The following is a 23,101-nucleotide window of genomic DNA, read 5'->3' as shown; positions in this document are numbered from 1 at the left end:
AACCGGTCGTAACCAGACACAGCTAGACACGGCTAGATACCGGGTCTGAACGTGGGGTATAAATAGATGGTGGATTTGCAGGTGGTGATGTGATTAGTCGTGTGATTATTTGCTACTCATCTCAAGTAGAGACAGGTGGTAGTAGTAGGCAGGATAAATAATGGAAATAGTGAGACGCAGAGCTATGTTGCATCAAATCTTATCAAATCACAGACTATTTGCAAGGGACTTCTGCCTCCACTCTTTAACACTCACAGGTAGAAGCAGCCAATCGTGCGTCTGATCGTGCAACGCTTGCACGATTCACTCTACAAAACCCTGCGATCAGCACAGATTCAGGTTAAAAACTCTGCGTCTTGCAATATGTCTGACCACAACAAAGGATTTGATGCAAAACGCCTGTATCCACCTGCAATCAGTCGGGTGGCAACTGATCGCAGGTCACCGCATGTGTCTTTCTGCCGTCTGACCTGGGCAGAACTGATGCAACTTCATCCATCTTAGCATGTAAATATCATGTCATGGAAGTTACATGTTTGAATGCTCACATCTGGTTGTTTGATTCTTTTTTTTTTTTCAGGAGTACACAATAGATGTGTTTTTCCGACAGACATGGGAGGACCGGAGGCTGAGGTACGAGGGACCAATTGAGATTTTGCGGCTAAATAACCTGATGGTGACCAAAGTGTGGACTCCTGATACCTTCTTCAGGAACGGGAAACGATCTGTGGCTCACAATATGACTGCCCCAAACAAACTCTTCCGCATAATGAAAAATGGCACAATCCTTTATACGATGAGGTGCATATATAATACTTGTACACAATTATATAATATACATAAATAGAGTTGGAAAGATTGTATCTCTATTCTATGGTTTGGTAATATAAAAAATAACTTTTTGAACCATGTGGCCGACTGGGGGCCTTTCTGTGCGGAGTTAGCATGTTCTCCCCGTGCCTGTGTGGGTTTCCTCTGATAGATTAGGTCAACTGGCTATTCTAAATTGCCCATAGATGTGATTGTGAGTGTGAATGGATATCCATCTTTGTGTCAGCCCTGTGATAGATTGGTGACATGTCCGGGGTGTACCCTGCCTCTCAATCAAAGTCAGCTGGGATTGGCCCCTTCTTCCCCCACAACCCTGACAGATAAGAGGTATAGATGATGGAAGGATGGATAGTTTTCCATTAGTAGTAAGTTGTTACATATGGAGCCCCACTGGTGATCCATCCATCCATTATCTGTAGCCACTTATCCTGTTCTAGAGGATAGCAGGCAAGCTGGAGCCTATCCCAGCTGACTATGGGCGAGAGGTGGGGTACACTCTGGACAAGTTGCCAGGTCATCACAGGGCTCCCACTGCTGATCTTTATGGTTAATAAAACTAATGCATGGCCATGACTTCCATGTGTAGTAAGACTTAGTAAAATATAGGAATGAGATCATGGGAATTTGTAGTGCTCATACATACAGGGTTTAATGATTGTTTTCACTGAACAATTTTATGCAAAATGAACATTCAGCTCTAGGAAAAAATACATCCAGTAACAAATAACACATGCATGTAAACTTTTCTACAACATGTATACATATTTTTGAATGAAAAATATATGCATATTTGTAGCAATCCCTGATGTGGGTGGAGCACAGAAGCACGGCAGGCGAAAGTTCGTGTTCACACAGACACTTTATTTTGCGAACTATCATCAGCTTTTCAGCCTCTCTCACTCACACAGTCACACACACGTATCCTGGCCGGGGGCAAAATTCTTCTCTCCTCTCCCCCTCCTTTTATACTCCATCCCTGCAACAAACACACACGCACACACACACAAATTGACACCAGGTGTAATGACTTAGCCACTTACCTTCCCCGACCCCGCCCTCCATTCACAGACTGCTGCTTGGCCACGCCCCTGCTGCCACATACCCCCACCGTCCGACTCAGGCCGGGGAGCCGTCCGGCCTGAAGCTGACGCCCCCCCGACAGGACAGGAAGTCGGCCACCACCATCTGTGCCCCCAGCCTGTGGATCACCTCGAACTTCGCTGGCTGGAGAGCGAGATACCAACGGGTGATCTGCGCATTGCCATCCTTCATGCGGTGGAGCCACTGGAGGGGCGTGTGGTCCGAACAGAGGGTGAAAGGGCACCCCAGCAGATAGTATCGGAGGGCGAGGACTGCCCACTTGATGGCGAGACACTCCTTTTCAATTGTGCTGTACTTGCTTTCGCGCATCAACAGCTTTCGGCTGATGTACAGCACCGGGCGCTCCTCACCCTCCACCTCCTGGGACAAAACGGCCCCCAGCCCCCTGTCCGATGCATCAGTCTGCAAAATAAAGAGGAGAGAGAAGTCAGGGGAGTGTAAAAGTGGCCCCCCACACAGTGCAGCTTTTACCTCAGAGAAGGCCTTTTGGCATTGCTCCGTCCACTGGACCGGATCTGGAGCCCCCTTTTTAGTGAGGTTGGTTAGCAGGTTGGTGACGTCCGAATAGTTAGGTAGAAACCTACAATAATAGCCAGTCAGCCCCAAGAACCGCCTCACCTCTTTTTTGGTCTTGGGCCTCGGGCAGGCCGCAATCGCTGCAGTCTTGTTAATTTGGGGACGCACCTGCCCATGACCCAAGTGGAACCCCAGATACCATACTTCCACCCGCCCAATCGCACACTTTTTCGGGTTAGCTGTGAGGCCCGCTCGCCTCAGCGACTTTAGAACAGCCCTCAGGTGTTCCAAGTGCCGCGGCCAATCATGACTGTAGATTATTATGTCATCTAGATAGGCGGCCGCATAGGCAGCATGAGGGCGGAGGACCCTGCCCATAAGCCGCTGGAACGTAGTGGGCGCCCCAAACAACCCAAAGGGGAGCGTGACGAATTGGTGTAAAGCAAACGGTGTGGAAAAGACTGTTTTCTCTCGGGATAGAGGAGTCAAGGGGATCTGCCAATATCCCTTGGTTAGATCCAGTGTCGAATAAAAATGAGCAGCACCTAACCAATCAAGCAACTCATCAATGCGAGGCATTGGGTACGCATCAAATTTAGACACCACGTTGACCTTTCTATAGTCCACACAGAACTGGACCGACCCATCAGTCTTGGGAACCAGGACCACTGGGCTGCTCCAGTCACTGTAGGACTCCTCAATTATGCCCATTTCGAGCATGGCCTTGAGTTCATCCCGAACCACCTTTTTCTTGTGTTCCGGCAAGCGGTAAGGGCGGCTACGCACTACCACCCCCGGGGGCGTTTCGATGTGGTGTTCTATGAGGTGGGTACAACCCGGAAGGGGTGAGAACACGTCGGAAAATTCCTTCTGCAACTTGGCTACCTCCGTGAGTTGGGTCGGCGAGAGGTGGTCTCCACAAGGGACCAGAGTGGTCTTAGATGTTATCTTTTTTTTACCTCCGGCCCCAGCTCCACCTTCTCTGGGACTACCGACACCAACGCCACGGGGACCCCCTCATTCCAGCGTTTTAAAAGGTTGAGGTGGTAGACTTGCAGTGCCCCGCCCCATCCGTTCGCTTTACCTCATAGTTGACATCCCCGACTCGCCGTGTGACCTCGAAGGGCCCTTGCTACTTGGCGACTAATTTAGAACTCGATGTGGGCGATAATACGGGTACTTTGTCTCCCGGCGTGAATTCTCTAAGGCGCATGCCCCTGTCATACAGCCGGCTTTGACGTTCTTGTGCCTGCCGTAGATTCTCCTGGGTTAGTTGCGTGAGGGTGTGGAGTTTTGCGCGCAGGTCAAGAACGTACCGGATTTCATTTTTACTCGGTGAAGGTCCCTCCTCCCAGTTTTCCTGCAGCACATCCAGAATGCCACGCGACTTACGCCCATATAATAATTCAAAGGGAGAAAACCCTGTGGAGGCTTGCGGGACCTCTCGTACTGCGAACAACAGGGGTTCGAGCCACTTATCCCAATTACGCGCATCTTCACTAACGAATTTCCGGATTATGTTTTTGAGTGTCTGGTTGAATCGCTCTACTAATCCATCCGTTTGTGGGTGATATCCACTGGTGCGAATAGACTTAATCCCCAGTAATCCATACAGCTCGCGCAGTGTGCGTGACATAAACGAGGTGCTTTGGTCTGTCAGGATTTCTTTCAGAATCCCAACCCGGGAGATGACATGGAAGAGCGCTTCTGCAATACTGCGTGCTGAGATATTGTGGAGAGGCACTGCCTTGGGATATCGCGTTGCATAGTCCACTAGAACTAAAATAAAGTGATATCCCTGTGCTGACCGATCTAATGGCCCGATGAGATCCATCCCAATTCGCTCAAACGGGGTCTCGATTCGAGGAAGAGGGCGCAACGGCACTTTTGGAGTGGCCGTGGGATTTACTAATTGGCATTCACAGCACGCCGCACACCACCGACGGACATCCCCGCGAATCCCTGGCCAATAGAACCGGGCCGTTATTCGGGCTAGTGTTTTGTCTTGCCCCAAGTGTCCAGCCATGGGATTAAAGTGAGCCGCATGGAATACGAGTTACCTACGGCTCTTTGGGATTAACAACTGGGTGACTAGTTCCTTAGTTTGAGTGTCCTGCCTCACTCTGACGCGGTGTTGATGCAGATGGCTCTGTGACAGCTTCTCCAGCCAGTGTCACACCAGGATCTTCCCGTGACCTACTAGGGCAGGACCCACTATGTGTTAAATACTCCATTAGTTCTGTAAATCCCAGCCAATCAGTACCCAAGATCAACGAGTGGGTAAGACGAGGACTAACCGTCGCCTTCATTCTATGCGTTTGGCCCCGGAATAGAATATGGACAGATACTACAGGGTAATGGTGAACATCCCCGTGCACACACAACACCTTCAACGCTTGTGCTCCCCCCAATGCCTCACCTTGCACCAGGCGTTGGTGAATTGAGGTCTGATTACAACCGGAATCCACCAAAGCATGATATGTATCCCCTTGCATACTCACCGGTACGCAATACATTCCGGCCTGATCGGGGGCGGTTTCTGGCGTGTCGGGGATCCGGATGACAGCCCCCAACTCCCTTGCGGAGCTCTGACTCGAGACGCTCCGATTCCCTGCCGCGCCAGCACACCGGCCCAGGCTTTCCCTCTGCACTGGTGTTATGGGTGTCACTCACCTGAGGGGGAGACAACACAGACACAGAAGAGGGAGATGGGAGGACACCACGGGGGTGACGGGCTGGCTGGGGAGGAGCCAGCCGCCGCCTTCATGGCAGGGGAACAGGGTGGAGAGGGGGACAAAGAGACAGGAGAGAGAGAGAGAGAGAAGAGAAGCGAGGGGAGACGCCTCATCTGCCTGCCGTCAGAGCTGCCTCCAGATGGTCCTCCACCAGCTCGATGGCTCATTCCAGCAACGCCGGGTGGTGACACTGGACCCATTCCTCCATTCCTTCCAGAAGTTGAGAGATAAACTGCTCCAGTGCCACCAGATCGATGATCTCCTCGGCGTCGCGGTCTTCCGCCCTCAGCCATCGCCGGCAGGCGTCCCAGAGTTGCTGGCCGAATGCAAACAGCCGGCCAACCTCCTCCGGTGTCAGCGTCCAGAAGTGCTGACGGTGTTGCTCCGGGGAGCGGCCGAGCTGCTGCAGGATGGCTTTCTTTAGATCCGCATAGACCAGCCGGCTGTCAGCAGAGAGCTGCTGCGCTGCGAGCTGCGCCTCGCCAGTCAGGAGTGGGAGGAGGCGTGCCGCGCGCTGCTCCAGCGGCCACCCGCATGCCTCGGCTGCTTGCTCAAAGAGCACAAGGAACGCTTCCGGATCGTCCTGCGGTCCCATCTTCGTGAGGGTGGCGGCAGCGGTGGCCGGCGGCCCAGCTGACGTGAGCAGATGCCGGAACGCCTGACGATCTTCCTGCTGGGCCAGCATCAAGGCTTCGAAGCACTGCTGCTGCTCCTTCCGGAGGGTGATCAGCGCTTGATGCTGGTTCTGCTGGGCGGTAGCGAGGGCATGGATGAGCTCTTCGAACGGGGAGGACTCCATGGGGTGGTTCCCTTCTGTGCTCCTGGGTTTCAGCACCACTGTAGTAATCCCTGATGTGGGTGGAGCACAGAAGCACGGCAGGCAAGAGTTCATGTTCACACAGACACTTTATTTTGTGAACTGTCATCAGCTTTTCAGCCTCTCTCACTCACACAGTCACACACGCGTGTCCTGGCCGGGGGCGAAATTCTTCTCTCCTCTCCCCCTCCCTTTATACTCCATCCCTGCAACAAACACACACACACACACACACACACACACACACACACACACGCGCACAAATTGACACCAGGTGTAATGACTTAAGCCACTTACCTTCCCCGACCCTGCCCTCCATTCACAGACTGCTGCTTGGCCACGCCCCCGCTGCCACAACATCATTTTGCGCATAGTTGGCTCACACGTCTATAGGTGAGCTATTACCATCATGCGACGCCCGTCGTTCGTCCATCCGTCCACAATTCACAAAAATTGCTACTCCTCCCTGAGTTTTCAATGGATTTCGATTCTGATTGTTTTGTTTGGAAGATCTAATCAGTCTGTGCAAAAGTTACTCCCTGGTTTTGTGATTTCTCATGAACAAGTTGCTAATTAGACCGATTTACGAACTTTCAGGAAAATCGCGACTCCTCCCTGAGTTTTCACTGGATTTTGATTCTGATTGTTTTGCTTGGAAGATGTAATTATTCTCATGAAGAGCAACTTAGCTAATTATAAACAAATCTGGTTTCTCATTGTACAGCTGTGTGAGCTACTGCGTCGCTGACGCTCTGGTTTTCCTTTGCATTACTAAGTCAGAGCCACGACTTTTTTATTTTTATTTTTTAATCTCATTCCCACAACTTAATGATCTCTTTCCCAAGCCTTACTAAGACATGGCTATGTATTTTTATTTTTTTTATTGTGGAGGGATCTCACCTTGTCACATATGTGTCAATTTCTGTTTGTGTTTGTGTGTTGCTATACAGGCTGACAATCAGTGCAGAGTGTCCAATGAAGCTAGTGGATTTTCCTATGGATGGCCATTCCTGTCCACTTAAGTTTGGGAGCTGTAAGTTTTCTCATTCCCTTAATGTGATCGGTTTGGTGCAGTAGGGTTGCACTGAAGTTAATGTTACTGGCAACTTTTCCCATTACAGTTTGTAAAAGCACTGATGAGTACCGCTGAATTACTTCTCATTATAAAGACTTTAAACTTGAAAGAGTTGCTCTTGCATTAAGACAATAATTGTATGCGGTTTACTGGCTTGTTATAGCTGAGAAAGCACTAAACTCTGCGTAGTGCTGAGTCTAATAACTCCAATGAACAAGTTTGAATGTTATGATTAAGTACTCGCAATATATATGTACACTACCGGCAAAAAGTGCTGGCACCCGTGCTCATAGAAGGGTTTTCTCAGTTTTTACTAATTTCTACTATTTTGGAATAATAAACAAGGCTTTATAAAAGAAAACACAAGTGTTGCCAGGCAAAACAAACCTCGCCCGGCAGCACTTATTTTATACCTATATGTTGATAATGGTAACATATCTCAATCATCAGCTGTCAGGTTATAGTCCTATGAAAATCCATGACCTTGAGTTTGACATTTCAGAGTCGTCAAAGGTCATGGTGCCAAATGAAAGCCCATATGGCACTTCCTATAAGTTGATAATAGTAATTATCTGTCTACCATCAACTGTTTTCAAGTTACAGCCCTCTGAAAATCCGTGACCTTGAGTTTGACCTTTCAGGGTCACTCAAGGTCAAAGATTATGGTGCCAAATGAAAGGCCATATTGGAGTTCCTATATGCTCATAATAGTAAACATTTGTCTATTGGCAACCGTTTTTGAGTTATCATGGAAAATATATTATTTTGACCGATATCTATCGTTTTTAAATTCTCGCAAGAATCTGGATCATATCAGGAGCATATCTGGAGATGTTTTGAAAACGCCATGATCGGCGAGTACCTAACACGGATTTCATCATATATGGGTCAGAGTTTGAAATATCCAGGCAAAACCATGTTTGGATTCTGGGGTATTTTGTTCGGTATCTATTTTTGAAGTACAGGGCATCTTTTTGTGGTTTCATATCTTTGAGGCTGTAAACCATTAAAGGAAGAAAACTGCTAATTAAGGAAGGAGGAGGGAATGTACAAGTGGGAAAAACAGACTTGAATACCCAAATGTCCCAGCATGAGCAATTTTGCCTGAAATACACCCACTAGTGCAACTATCCCTAATAAATTGTTCAGAATGGTGGCAAGTAAATGGTCTGTATTTGCAGTGAATCATATTTAGAGGCACTACTGCGATGTGGATGCAGACTGCCTTGTTTCTGGTTTCTCTATATAAAGCAGCACAGAATTTTATGATCTTTTGCAATTTGTCGCATGCAGGAATATAAATCAGCTCCTCTAATTGCATTTTTTTTTTTTTGGTGAGAGTGTATAGATGTAAAATTAGATCAGAACAAAGAATCCCTCTATCAGCACCTGCCTCTGTGGTGGTCAGTCAGCAAAAAAGGAAAGCTAAAAAGCAAAGGGGATCTCTAATCTCTGATCGAGGAATGTGTGGTTGGTGTACCGCAGGGGGCTTTTATCTTCCCGAGCTGACAGATTTGTAGATAAAATCAGTCCAGGAGATGGGGAAAAGAAAAGCTTGACTGGCGAGAGGCTTTATCGAGCTCCTCCTTCCCTCTGCTATCCAAGTCGTTAGATTGTGACATTGTAGAGAAGGACACACAAGTTCTGTTTTTTCAAGAAGAGGTTTCATTAATCTCGGTTGGGGAGAATGGTTAAACTGACTCTCTTGTATAGGTATGAGGGAAAACAGGCAGACAGGGAGCTGATGGAATCCTGCAGAGCTGACAAGGTCACTACATATATATATTTTTTGTCCCGGAACAGTGTAGACCTATTCCAGCTCCTACCTTCTCAATCGCTCGTTTTTGTACACTGGTTTTCCTCTGCTGCATAATTCTGTTATTTTAATCACCTCTGGGGCTTTTTTTTTTTGCTCATCTTTGTAATATGCTTTCCTTACTTACCTTAGTTCCTTCCTCCCTGTACTCACATTTTCATACCTGTTTTAACCTCATACACGCGCGCGCGCGCGCACACACACACACACCCCTCTTACTGTTGACGGATGTTTCGTTCCGCTTCAGCAATGCTTTTTTTTTCTCAGCTCTGCATCACACTACTGGGGACTTAGAGAAACAGACAGTCGGGGGGACAGAAAAAGATGGATGGTCTCAAAGGAGGGCAGGAGAATTGGGACTATGGGAGCTGAAAGACAGGCCTATCAGACCAAAATCCTCAATGCCATGTAAAATTCAGCCCCTCGTTTGGCTCATGATGTATAGAGTGACGCTCTGGTGTATTCCACTAATACTGAGCTATGCCTGGTTTTCTATAATTGCTCATTTCATGCTTGTTTGTGTAGCAGTAATTGCAGTGTGCAGTGTTTGTGGCTGATTGTGAAGTCCTTGGCTGTGTTCGAACACTGGCTGACACACACACACACACACACACACACACACACACCAGAGACATGCTGAAGATTGTGACATTGCAGTGAACCCACAGGGCTGAAAGTCAACCATCATGTGTCCTATCATGTCCTATCTAAAATGAACCCATACTCTCACGAACACATTCGCAATCTAATCTAGACACAGATACCATTCTGTGCTGTCTTTACTTGTCTATACCTTACCCACAACATGTCAGACATTTAAACATTACTTCTTCCTTGCTCATTCTTCTCTGTCCACATTTCTGTTTTCTACTGACGCACAATCCGTGTCCAAGCTCAACCACTGCTCTCAAAATAGCTGTGATTTCAAAATAACTGTGTGACATTACATCAGATAAACATTTTTGACACATTTGCGGTTTTTCTTATTTTTACTTATTCCCTCTCGACTTTCCTAATCTCTCTCACACACACACACACACACACACACACACACAGTGTCATGAGACTGTGTCCAGCTCCAATCATCTCTCTCAAAAATAACTGTGTTGTCTCCCAGATGCTTACCCTAAGACTGAGATGATCTACACATGGACCAAGGACTCTGTGGAAGTTCCTCCTGAATCATCCAGCCTTGTTCAGTATGATCTGATTGGACAAACCGTCTCCAGTGAAACAGTGAAATCTATTACAGGTACACATGTATATCTTTTGAATAAAATGACAAATTACCTTCTGTTGCAGAAAAAAAAGTATAGATCGAGTTATTTCTTTACTGTATGCATTAAATGTAGTAATAACTTGAAGGTTTATATAAAATCACTTGAGACACTGTAGGAACAGAAAGGGAATATATGTCAGATATAATCACAAATATTGTACAGTATGTTTTCAGCTGGGGGGGGGGGGGGGGAGCTCTGTGAACGTCCTTAGGTATTTATTTCTTATTTATTTGCTTGAGCAAATCTTTTGTAGCTGGCATGGTGAATTCTATAATATTTAAACATGTAGGACTGTAGGATTTTACTGGTGGGACATGTGGGTAAGGATAAGATTTATTTGAACAGTGAAATTCCATGTAAAATTAAAGATAAACGTGAAGAAATGCAGTCTAAGTATGGACCAGAAACGTTACCACTTTCTGCTTCAATACAGGGTTTATACAGTACTGTGCAAATTTTGTTAGAGAAACTTTGTTATAGATTTCTGTTTTATGACTTCTACATTATCACTTCAGTACAAAAACGTTTTCGAGTTCCAAACGTTTGTTTTCCAGCACAAAATTAAATGTTACAGAAAAAATATGTTTGTATCTGAACAGGATATTGCATAAGAGAGCACTTCTCAGATTAAAAAAGAAAACATAATGAAGGCTACTGGGTTTTGCTGTAAAATTAAGAAGCAAGTGTGACAGTCTAAGGGTCCAGAAGAACTGTGGCTGGTTCTGCAAGATGCTCAGTAAAACCCACAGCTCATTTCCTTATCAAACTGCACTCATTGTACCGGAGACTGCTATTTATTTTTAAAAGCAAAGAGTTGTCTCACACCAAATATTGACTTTTTTTCATTTATTATGGCTTACTGCTGTTTATAGTATTTTTTTTAATGTTGATTTATTTATAATACTATAGATGACTTGCAACCACATGATCAAAATGTGCTATGTCATGAGCATCCGCCATGATGGTGGATATACAAAGCAACTAGGATGGCAGCCGCTGAAGGCGTGTCTGTAAACATTGCTGAATTTTCTCAGTATTACACGATTTGAATGGTCCAGCGAAGATTCGATACAAGATAGAGAAGATAGATTTGTTTGGTTTTGACCCATCTTATTTTAAAAAGTCAGACTTTTCTGAAGATAATACGCTTCTACCGACCATCAAGTACCCAGATATTGCGTTCTATCTGGTTTGGCTGCCGAAGAATCAAGTCCGACCTTGGAGGAAACATAGCCCATTTTCTGAGTGGAGTGGGTGCCCAGTCTGGATTGTTTCTATCGTATAATTTTGTTGGCGCTCTTAGAAGCGAAATGGTACTACACGTGTTAAAATTATAACAACCGAGTGAACCACGACAAGAGAACGCTCATTTTACAGCAAAATTCTAGCAACATGAAATAAAATTCTTCTATAATATTACTGAGAGAGCTTTTGACTCTCACCTGAGATAAAATGATTACTGCAAACACGAGCTGTTTTGGTTTTAGCCTCTGTTAAATCAGCCCTGCTGATGTTCAGCCATGCTCATCTCCTCTCTGTACTAAGCCTCAGAGATTCCTTGCCCTCTTTACGAATCACGGATGGAATTCTAAAAAATCGGAACGTGCCACAGTCACGAGTACTATTATGACCACAACCATATACAGCACAAAGATATGGCATAGCTAAAAGAACACTTAAAGCAGTGGAAAAACAAAGAGTTGTGCACGCGTGACTATGTTTTATATGGAATGTCGCTTGACCTCGCATTTGTATCTCCAGCAACATGGTCAACATCTGGGTTTCTGTTTTACTTTGACATCACTTGCAAGTCAAGGATAAATAATGAAAAATTTTCATTTCATTATTTTTGCAGCATTTCTATAGCATTTATTTACATGTGCCTAAGGTGGGGTTTACATTAGACCGTATCAGCGGATCATCAGATTAACGTTTTTAAAACTATTAGCGTGCACACAGCAACGCCAATACACGATTCGCGTGCACACAGCAACGCCAATACACGGATACGCTCGGCTCCGCAGGCATCCTGCGCTCCAAATCACTCCGCCCTGAACAGCGAGTGCCCTCTGGAGGGTGCGCACTCCGGCCCTGCGCAGCTCACAGAGCGCGCGAGTGAAGTGCACAAGCTGTGATTCGGGACTGAGCCGCTGTGTGTGATCCCAGTGCATATCGGGCATGCGCGTCACTTACCACTTGCAAGTGGAAGGATGGCAAGCCTAAAGACAATCATAACTACACAATGGGCAGTATTTGCATCAGTATTTTCATACTTTTATACTCTTTAATGAAAGGTGATGCAAGGCGGAAGTCCGCGCCGTTTTTCAGCAGTCGCGTCACATGACCAACGCCAGCGAATCAGGAAGGTGGATGTCACAGTGACGTTGTCCAATGAGACGCCAGCTAGAGCTCAGCACAGCGTATCCGCGTATTCTCAATGTTTACACAGCACCGGACCAGACACGATCTGGATTGAATACATGGACCCTGGCGGATTCCCGTTTCCCAGCGTTTCCAGGCGTTTTAATGTAAACGGACAGTGCATCCACGAAGAAAACGAGACAGATACGGTCTAATGTAAACTTGGCCTAAGACTTTTGCACAGTAGTGTATATTCATGATTCTGGTATCCATTTTCGTCACACATTGAGGCTCTTTGGTAGCGATTGAATAGTTCTAAGTTTGAATCCCAGGAAGGTCAGAAAGCCACCGCTGGGCCCTTCAGCAAACCCTTCAACGCTCAATGGCTCAGATATATTTTTGGATTGCATTAAGCCTCAGTTGGATTGTGTTCTGTCTCACCTTGCTTTTGATAAATAGTGTCTGCCAAATGAATACATGTTTGAGGGGAAAAAAGAAACTGGTAGCACACAGTGTTATAAATAAATCAACAGTACAAATAAAGGGTGAAATTTAAATGCATTTAATTTTTTTTTTTTTTGCAGCCCTCAGTCTAAACTGCATGCTTCACATCAAACAGATGGTCCAAACAACGCCCCATTTCATTAGGCTCATTTTAGGAAGTAATAATTTCTAGAAAGCTATATACAGTCAGCTCCAGTATTGCCATGCTGAGCAACAATAAATCATTCATTCATCTTCAGTAATCACTTTATCCTGGTAAGGGTTGTGGAATATCCATACAGTAAGCAGGAATACACTCTGGATGGGATGCCATTCCATTGCAGGACACCTTGCACATATGCAGCAAGAGGCATTTCAGTATAGCTTATACACCTACTTACATGCTTTTGGGAGGTGAGAGGACACCAGACGACCTGAAGGAAACCTTTACAGACATAGGGAGAACATGGAAAACTCCACAGAGACAGTGTAGTTCCAGATAATAGTTATTTTTTTATTATGGCCCTGATTGTGTGAATTGTATTTAAAGTGTCTCTGTATTTTATATTCACTACCTGCTTTGTGTCAACAACCAGACAGTGTTGTAGTCGAGTCACTAACCTCGAGTCCGAGTACAGTCTCGAGTCCCCAGTGTTCAAGTCCAAGTTATTAAAGAAAATTTTGAGTCGAGTCTGAGAACAAGACTCCAACTGCACCATTTGACGGTGGCTGTTGCTGCCTTTATGTGAAAGCGTCTCTGCTACTGTGTTGGACTAACGTTACTGCTTGACTGCCCCATTTTAGTTAACAGGCTACAGATAGAAAGCTTGTTCATCGCTCAGCAAGCCCCGCCCACTATCAACAGGGCAAATAACATGAGAGAGGGTTAACACTAGCTAGTTCATCGCTCAGCAAGCAAGCCCCGCTATCAACAGGGCAAATAACATGAGAGAGGGTTAACACTAGCTAGTTCATCGCTCAGCAAGCAAGCCCCGCTATCAACAGGGCAAATAACATGAGAGAGGGTTAACACTAGCTAGTTCATCGCTCAGCAAGCCCCGCCCACTATCAACAGGGCAAATAACATGAGAGAGGGTTAACACTAGCTAGTTCATCGCTCAGCAAGCAAGCCCCGCTATCAACAGGGCAATGAACATAGCGTGTCACTGACTTCTCTGGGTGGAGTCTTACCAAATGACGATTGAAGTTTGAGGTTGTCCCCGTTGTCTCCTTGATAGTTCTTCTACATATGGAACACATAGCAATGCATTTTTCCCACTGCACGAGAAGTTTGTATAGACCCTTTTCAGTCACGTGACTTTCGTAAACGCGACCACCATTTTGGACATGTAGCAGACTTCGGCTCGAATTGGTTTGAATGCGAGGAAGGCGACAAACGGAGAACATACAAGAAAAAGGAGCGAGATGCAGAAAACACCTTCGCTATCCAGCGACGTGGGGCATTTACAGGGCGAGCAGGGGGAGAAATAACAACAGTAACGACACATTAGCAACGCCGTACAGAAATAACGGTTTATGGCACAGACCCTTTCGGTTCTTGCTCATCTAGCTGCTACAATGACTGCTTAGACTGCAACAATAATACCTAACACACATTTAAGTATCCGTCGTAAAGACGTGAAACTCGTCGAGTGACGAGTGTGTTCATTGATAAGCTAACACAATCTAAAAGTAGACATACCATCACACTGCCCTGGCGCTGTGTACAGTTTACCTTCTATGGTTTGTGCACTCGCTATTTGCCATTACTTTCTCCAACCGTTGTTAGAGATTACAGGGAACGGCCTGGATTTAAGAGACAAATACATGTTCCTCTTGTTTTGAACACTTAGCCCATGTTTACATTAGACCGTATCAGCGGATCATCAGATTAACGTTTTTAAAAGCGATTAGTGTGCACACAGCAACACCAATACACGATTCGTCTGCACACAGCAACACCAATACACAGATGCACTCGGCTCCGCAGGCATCCTGCACTCCAAATCACTCCGCCCTGAACAGCGAGTGCCCTCTGGAGGGTGTGCACTCCGGCCCTGCGCAGCTCACACAGCGCGCGAGTGAAGTGCACGAGCCACGATTCGGGACTGAGCCGCTGTGTGTGTGATCCCAGCGCAGATCACTTACCACTCGCAAGTGGAAGGATGGCAAGCCTAAAGACAATCGTTTTTTTTGTTGTTGTTGTTACATAGTCAAGAGAGGTGTTGGATCACTGGATCCAGTGTAAATAGCTGCCGGAGCCAACGCCCTAGGTTCCGGAGCGCGCTCCGGCTTGCTCCCCCTCAAATTAAGCGCTGTTTGTAGGACACTGCCTCTGATCTGTCCTACAGTCTACCAACAGCAAAGGAACACAACGCTAGCTAATGTCGTTAGCTAATAGCTACTACAGAAGAACAAAGAGGTTACAATGGGTTATTTTAGCCTATTTGGTTACACACTCGCCGCCACAGAATGTTAACAGCAATGTAATGCCTTTTCTGGCTAATTTTATTCGTCTTACCTCCAACAAAGTGGTCACTACACAAGCGCTGGTATGCCGAGGGCTGCCAATCTGTTAATGGCCGCTATCCATCTTCTCCGTCGGGATCCGATAAAATGATAAACCTTGCCTTGTTTGTTGATGGTTACTACATCCAGGTGCACAACAATATAGTGGCATGATGGAAGTCTTGCTGAAAATAAACACTTTCTTTGCTGCTGTTCCTCAATGCTGGCTGTGGTAAACTACTGGTAGTACATGTCCAAAATGGCGGCCGCGTTTGTCGTGACGTCACGTGAAAAGGGTCCATAAGCAAAGTGGACAATCCTAGGGTCATTCTCTCCAGGCATTTTAGTGCCAGAGCAAGTGAATGTGCATTCTCTTGCACAAAATTAGTATAAAAATTAATGTAGATATAAATATCTTATGCCAAATTTTTATGGCATGTTGCAAAAAATAAAGAAAAAATCAGAGTCCTCGTCTCTAATTTATGAGTCCGAATGCAGTTAATGCACAAGTCCAAGTCATCAGTGCTCAAGTCCAAGTCAAGTCACGAGTCCTTAAAATTAGGGCACGAGTCAGACTCAAGTCCGAGTCCTGGACTCGAGTACTATAAGCCTGCAACCAGATGTCTTTTTTTGTGTTGAAAATTTGGTGTTTTTTTCTCATTCTCTTAAAGGGTCTCAAGAACGCAAGTGCCCTATACTAATTCCTTATTTATATCAGCATGGCTGTGATTTGGCCATAGGCATGAGCACTCTAGCAGATATTCAGTATGACTACATGATCGCGAATGTGATATTGCTTTTATACAACAGTTCTAGGCGGCACGGTGGTGTAGTGGTTAGCGCTGTCGCCTCGCAGCAAGAAGGTCCTGGGTTCGAGCCCCGTGGCCGGCGAGGGCCTTTCTGTGCGGAGTTTGCATGTTCTCCCCGTGTCCGCGTGGGTTTCCTCCGGGTGCTCCGGTTTCCCCCACAGTCCAAAGACATGCAGGTTAGGTTAACTGGTGACTCTAAATTGAGCGTAGGTGTGAATGTGAGTGTGAATGGTTGTCTGTGTCTATGTGTCAGCCCTGTGATGACCTGGCGACTTGTCCAGGGTGTACCCCGCCTTTCGCCCGTAGTCAGCTGGGATAGGCTCCAGCTTGCCTGCGACCCTGTAGAAGGATAAAGCGGCTAGAGATAATGAGATGAGATGAAGTTATATTCCTGAAAAGTATCCATTGATGATGTCACTAACACTAATGTAGTAACCATTTCAAACTAGGAAGTGGAATTTTGCATGGCGGACACTGATGAGTGAAATGATAAACACTCTGAGAAGAAGAAGATGAAGAAGAAGAAGCCTTTATTTGTCACATGCACACTCAAGCACAGTGAAATTCCTCCTCTGCATTTAACCCATCTGAAACAGTGAACACACACATGTACCCAGAGGAGTGGACAGCTATGCTACAGCGCCCAGTTGGGGGTTACTGTAGGTGCCTTGCTCAAGGGCACTTCAGCCTATGGCTGCCCCATGTTAACCTAACCGCATGTCTTTGGACTGTAGGGGAAACCGGAGCACCAGGAGGAAACCCACGCACACGTGGGGAGAACATGCAAACTCCACACAGAAAGGCCCCCGTCCACCGTTGGGCTTGAACCCAGAACCTTCTTGCTGCAAGGCGACAGTGCTAACCACTACACCACCATGCTGCCTAGTGCAGTTAGAAGAAATATAAGCACTCTTGGAACGCTGCTCGACAAATCAAAATAGTGGACTGGAATTAACTGTTGTATAATACTCATTATATTGCAATGTGCCTATTTAAAGAACATATTTTTCACACTTTTCTGGGTCACAAGCACACTTTTAAAGAGAACATGAAACAAATCATAAGTCATAGGTTTTTGGGTTTTTTTTCTGTGATTTGGCATAGTTCCAGGTAAAACAGGCTGAGCTTTTTCACATAATCATACCTGGAACATGATATGACCTGAGATGATTGGTTAAAGGTGTTAACTTCAAAGTCATATGAAATTTAATTTTTTTTATTGTGCATGGCATTTTCCTATGTCTCGCAAGAAAACTATCATGGAGACGAGGCATGATCATTTTGATGTGCTGAGGGTCGTTTTTCTCCATTTTGGGATCAAATATCCTCCCTCCTGAGGTAAACAGTATGGCCCTACGGAAACAGCTGAATGCGAGGAGCTTTAACTATTTAGTATAACTATGGAGCTGTGCCACACCAAGATGGCGATGCGCGGAAAACCTCATCGTGACTCTGCATCGACCTCGTAGAGTTTTGAATTGCAGGGATGTAATTTGTGGTTGATATTCATGAATAGATCCGTGAAACAAAAGACAAATATATCTTCCTCTGTTCCTGCCTTTGTGTTCTAATTTCTTTCTCTGTAAGATCGAAACATCAGGTGTATAACTCCATACTCGCTACCGTGGAGTCAAGCCCATATATTCTAAGGCTAAGATACAGTAGCTAAGCACTAGCTATAATGATTTAGTTATTTGTCCAGAAAAATTACGTCATCTAACTTTGCTCTATCTTGCAGTTCCACTCACTAGACAGGCTTTACTTTTCTTTTCTGCTTGCGGAAGAGCGGAGTCTGCCATGTTACCGACTTGTTTTGATTAAAAGTAGGTCAAACACACCTCACAGTGGTCACATGATATTGTTGCTCACTTGCTTCGGCAGTCTCCGGAATCATAAAATGCGGGACGCTTTTTATTTCGGCAAAAATATTTACACAGAGGATACACGATGTGTGCATCAGTGAAACATCTCAAAACTCCAGCAGCAATAGAAATAGAATATTTTGCTCAGAATTCAGCTTTGCAGTCAGCACCTTTAATATCGGTTTACCTTGTTTCTATGTTGGTTTAAATTTTGACAGTCGAGGTTTTTGAAGTTATAGTTATTCCTGTTTCCTGCTCTTTTTCAGGTGAGTATGTGGTGATGACTGTCTACTTCCACTTGAAACGGAAAATGGGCTACTTCATGATTCAGACGTACATCCCATGCATCATGACAGTAATCCTTTCCCAAGTGTCCTTCTGGATAAATAAGGAATCTGTGCCTGCCAGAACTGTCTTCGGTGAGTATTAATCACAAATCCCCGAGAAAGTTCCGTCTCTTTCTCTCTCAGAGGTTGAAACAGCATTCTCATGCAAATATAGGAGAGAAAATGTTGCCTGCCTTTCTCTTTTGCTCGCTTTCTGTCTTTGTCTCACTTCTCTTTTCACGTCTCATCTAATGACGTCTCCCCACTGTTAGACTTTGAGTCTTTAGCTAAATAAGGGAGAATTGTCTATAGGTTTGAATTATCTCAAATCTCACTGTCTCTCACTCATGTTCTGTCTTTCTTAGCTACACACACACACACACGCACGCACCCCTCCCGTGTCTTGCTACACGTTACCTGGGGCTATGGTGATGCTGAGAATAGCACGTTCTCATTCTTCACTGGGAAAGTGTACCATTGACCCACCTTCAAAAGCTTCCTCACAGTGTGGTGTGTTTGGAGTGTTGCCAGCAGAGTGGGCATGAACGTGTGGTTAGTGACACTAGAGCAAGATGAAGGACAGCACTTAGAGAGAGTGAAAGCAGCAGAAACAGAGAGGACTGAGAACACATGATATGATTAATAGTGTTTAACACTGTTTAATAGCGCATACGATATTTCAAGTGGGCACAATATGGTATCATCAGAGCTTAATTTGTTTTCTCAGTTATGCCTTTATTCAAATTGATGCAGCGCAGGAAGGTTTCAGCGATCTTTCTTGCATCATGTCTATAATGATGGCGTATGGCAATCTCCTGAGAGATGGGGTATTTGGTTGATGGCTAATGATGAAGGCTGCTATTCATAATGACTCACTGTACTGATGCAGGGACTTGTATGCTTTTTAGTCACACCTCGCTAATTAAAGCTGTAAATGCACTGTGTGTGCGCAGTTCACTTCGTATGTGTGTGTGTATATATATATATATATATATATATATATATATATATATATATATATATATATATATGTGTGTGTTTACTGCCAGGCATAAATCAGTGCCCTCATCCTAAACTTGGCTGCAGTTGTTTTTAATGTTGTGGTCCTACTGCGACACTTCTCGTGATCTTGTTTAATCACATATACAGGAGATTAATGGACTATATGGGCAGCCAGATTAGTTTAGCATCAGAGAACTAAAGCAAAGCATATGCAGGTCTTCACATCATGTACTTTATCAGAAAAAAAAGAAAGAAAAAAAAACTGCAACAACTCTGGCTATAAACGGTGATCTAAGTTGTGTTTTTTTTTTTTTGCTTAACTGATTCCCGAACTGGCACGGTGGTGTAGTGGTTAGCGCTGTCGCCTCACAGCAAGAAGGTCCTGGGTTCGAGCCCCGTGGCCGGCGAGGGCCTTTCTGTGTGGAGTTTGCATGTTCTCCCCGTGTCCGCGTGGGTTTCCTCCGGGTGCTCCGGTTTCCCCCACAGTCCAAAGACATGCAGGTTAGGTTAACTGGTGACTCTAAATTGAGCGTAGGTGTGAATGTGAGTGTGAATGGTTGTCTGTGTCTATGTGTCAGCCCTGTGATGACCTGGCGACTTGTCCAGGGTGTACCCCGCCTTTCGCCCGTAGTCAGCTGGGATAGGCTCCAGCTTGCCTGCGACCCTGTAGAAGGATAAAGCGGCTAGAGATAATGAGATGAGATGAGATGATTCCCGAACAGGGTCTATGGAGGACTGCATATTTCCAGGGGTGTAAAGGGTTTAGAACACACTGATCTGAGTAAAATTACTGCTTGTCGAGTAACAGAATACATGGAACAGCGTTACATGATGTGGACACAAAAAAGGTGACTGTATTGGGTTAAAGTTACATCAAAAAGACGCAATCAGAGGGCGGCACGGTGGTGTAGTGGTTAGCGCTGTCGCCTCACAGCAAGAAGGTCCGGGTTCAAGCCCCGTGGCCGGCGAGGGCCTTTCTGTGCAGAGTTTGCATGTTCTCCCCGTGTCCGCGTGGGTTTCCTCCGGGTGCTCCGGTTTCCCCCACAGTCCAAAGACATGCAGGTTAGGCTAACTGGTGACTCTAAATTGACCGTAGGTGTGAGTGTGAATGGTTGTCTGTGTCTATGTGTCAGCCCTGTGATGACCTGGCGACTTGTCCAGGGTGTACCCCGCCTTTCGCCCGTAGTCAGCTGGGATAGGCTCCAGGTTGCCTGCGACCCTGTAGAACAGGATAAAGCGGCTAGAGATAATGAGATGAGATGAGACGTAATCAGATTAACAATACATTCAGTAAAAATAGGGATCATTATCGGGATAATATTTTTAAAATACATTTTAAAATAAAGAATGATATACTACCACGCACATGCACACACATTACAACACTTCATGAGTCTTACAACGCCACTCTAGTCTTGAATGAAATCACAGCAAATCTTACAGTTGCCAGTTCATTATCATGGTGAAAAAATAATAATAAACCTTTCACTAGGTGGAAATTTTGCCATTATTTTGTCTTTAAAACAGAAAAGGAGAACAGCGTTGCAGTACAGCGTAAGTTATGCCTTCCAGCTGTAAAAATGCTGTCATCATCCAAATACTTGACATCTAATTTCATCCAAAAGTAACAGAATGTAATCAAGTTATGTTACTTGAATATTGTGATACTTGGATTAGGTTGGGTGGCATAGTGGTGTAGTGGTTAGCACTGTTGACTCACAGCAAGAAGGTTCTTGGTCCGAGCCCAGTGGCTGACAGGAGCCTTTCTGTGTGAAGTTTGCATGTTCTCTCCATGTCTGATACCCCTTTTCCACCAAATCAGTTCCAGGGCTGGTTCGGAGCCAGTGCTGGTGCTGGTTCACAACTCGTTCAACTTGCGAGCCAGCTGAGAACCAGTTTGCTTTTCCATAGCTCGCGGTGCTAAGTGGAGCCATGTCATTCCATCGATGTAAACGTCATTACGTCGCTGTATACGTCAGTTATGGCGCTATGTTTACATAAACCTTGGCACGAATATCAAAGCAAAAACAACACGGAAGAAGCAGCAGCGGCAACAACAACAATAATAATGGATGACTTCGCGTTTGTACAGCTGCTGCTTCTCGTTGCTTAAAAATGGCGATCTTTCGCGGTCTTGTTATTGTTGTTGGTCTTAACAACTCCGCCCCCCCGCTGACGTAAGCGGTTCTTTCCTCTGGCCCAGCAGAGAGTTGGTGCTAGCCTGGAACCGGTTTTTCTGGCCCCAGAGCTAGTTCTTTGTCAGTGGAAACAGAAAACCCGGTTCCAAACTAAGCACTGGCCCCGAACCAGCCCTGGAACTGCTTTGGTGGAAAAGGGGCATGTGTGGGTTTCCTCCGGATGCTTTGGTTTCCCCCACAAATTAAATCCATGCAGTTAGGCAAAATGGTGACTAAATTGCCCATAGGTGTGAATGTGTGTGTTAATGGTTGTTTCCCAAGCCTGGAAATGGGATGGTTGTGGCAGGAAGGGCATCTGGCGTAAAACCATGCTCCAATTAATATGACATGTGGCTCAAAAGGGTCCACATGGACCCTAACCTGGCAACAGTGCTGGAAAAGGAGGAGGAAGATACCTGGATTTGGTTACTCACTACATTAATTAGTAATTGTATTGGAATACATTTTTACAGTGACTCTCCCAAGCCTACTTTTACTTTAGTAACAAGCTACCAGAATAAAGGTAAAAGTAATGTTACTTTTACAAGTACAAATTACTTTTTATATGTGACTCAACTATATGCTCTATTTTTATGCCTCCGCCACCGTAAGGTGCAGGAGGCATTATGTTTTCGGGTTGTCCGTGCGTGCGTCCGTGCATCCGTCCTGAAACCTTGTGAATGCGATATCTCAAAGGCTAATGAAAGGAATTTCACCAAACTTTCACCATTTGTGCGCTTTGGGACAAACATGAACTGATTAGATTTTGAGATCAAAAGGTCTAAGGCCAAGGTCACTGTGAGGCCAAATGTCTGTCCGAAAACCTTGTGAACACAATATCTCTAAAGCAGATGAAAGGAATTTCACCAAGCTTTCACCATTTGCGCATTTGGGGACAAAGATAAACTGATTAGATTTTGAGATCAAAAGGTCTAAGGTCAAGGTCACTGTGAGGTCAAATGTCTGTCCAAAAACCTTGTGAACACAATATCTCCAAGGCTGATACAAGTAATTTCACCAGGTCAAGATTACTGTGAGATCAAATGTCCATCCCCAAATCACAACTTAAGGCGTGTAGTCTACCCGGCGGAGGCATCCCCATCGACGCCGTTGGCGTCGAGTTCTATCTAGTTCTATTCAGGTCTCATGTTAACTAAACAAGTGAGCAATGTGAAAGCGAACACCATCTCAATTATTAACAGTATAATATATAGGCAGTGCCTAAAAGCACAGCTCCTGATGAGTGTACAGTGGTGCTTGAAAGTTTGTGAACCCTTTAGAATTGTCTAAATTTCTGCATAAATATGACCTAAAACATCATCAGATTTTCACACAAATCCTAAAAGTAAAGAGAACCCAGTTAAACAAAAGAGACAAAAATATTATACTTGGTCATTTATTT

The 23,101-nt window shown here is 45.3% G+C and overlaps 1 protein-coding gene across 1 annotated transcript in view; it reads left to right on the top strand.

Annotated features, from left to right (window-relative positions):
• Window positions 1-23,101, top strand: part of gabra4 (gamma-aminobutyric acid type A receptor subunit alpha4) — an 80,070-nt gene that overhangs the window by 15,066 nt on the left and 41,903 nt on the right. The window contains exons 4-7 of the mRNA XM_060927907.1: window positions 581-801; window positions 6,951-7,033; window positions 10,009-10,143; window positions 18,461-18,613. Of these exons, the coding sequence (XP_060783890.1) occupies window positions 581-801; window positions 6,951-7,033; window positions 10,009-10,143; window positions 18,461-18,613 (592 nt within the window). The remainder of the gene's footprint in view (window positions 1-580; window positions 802-6,950; window positions 7,034-10,008; window positions 10,144-18,460; window positions 18,614-23,101) is intronic.

Source organism: Neoarius graeffei, chromosome 8, assembly GCF_027579695.1.
Source record: "Neoarius graeffei isolate fNeoGra1 chromosome 8, fNeoGra1.pri, whole genome shotgun sequence".
NCBI lineage: Eukaryota > Metazoa > Chordata > Actinopteri > Siluriformes > Ariidae > Neoarius > Neoarius graeffei.
This window is presented reverse-complemented; position numbering and strand designations above follow the sequence as displayed.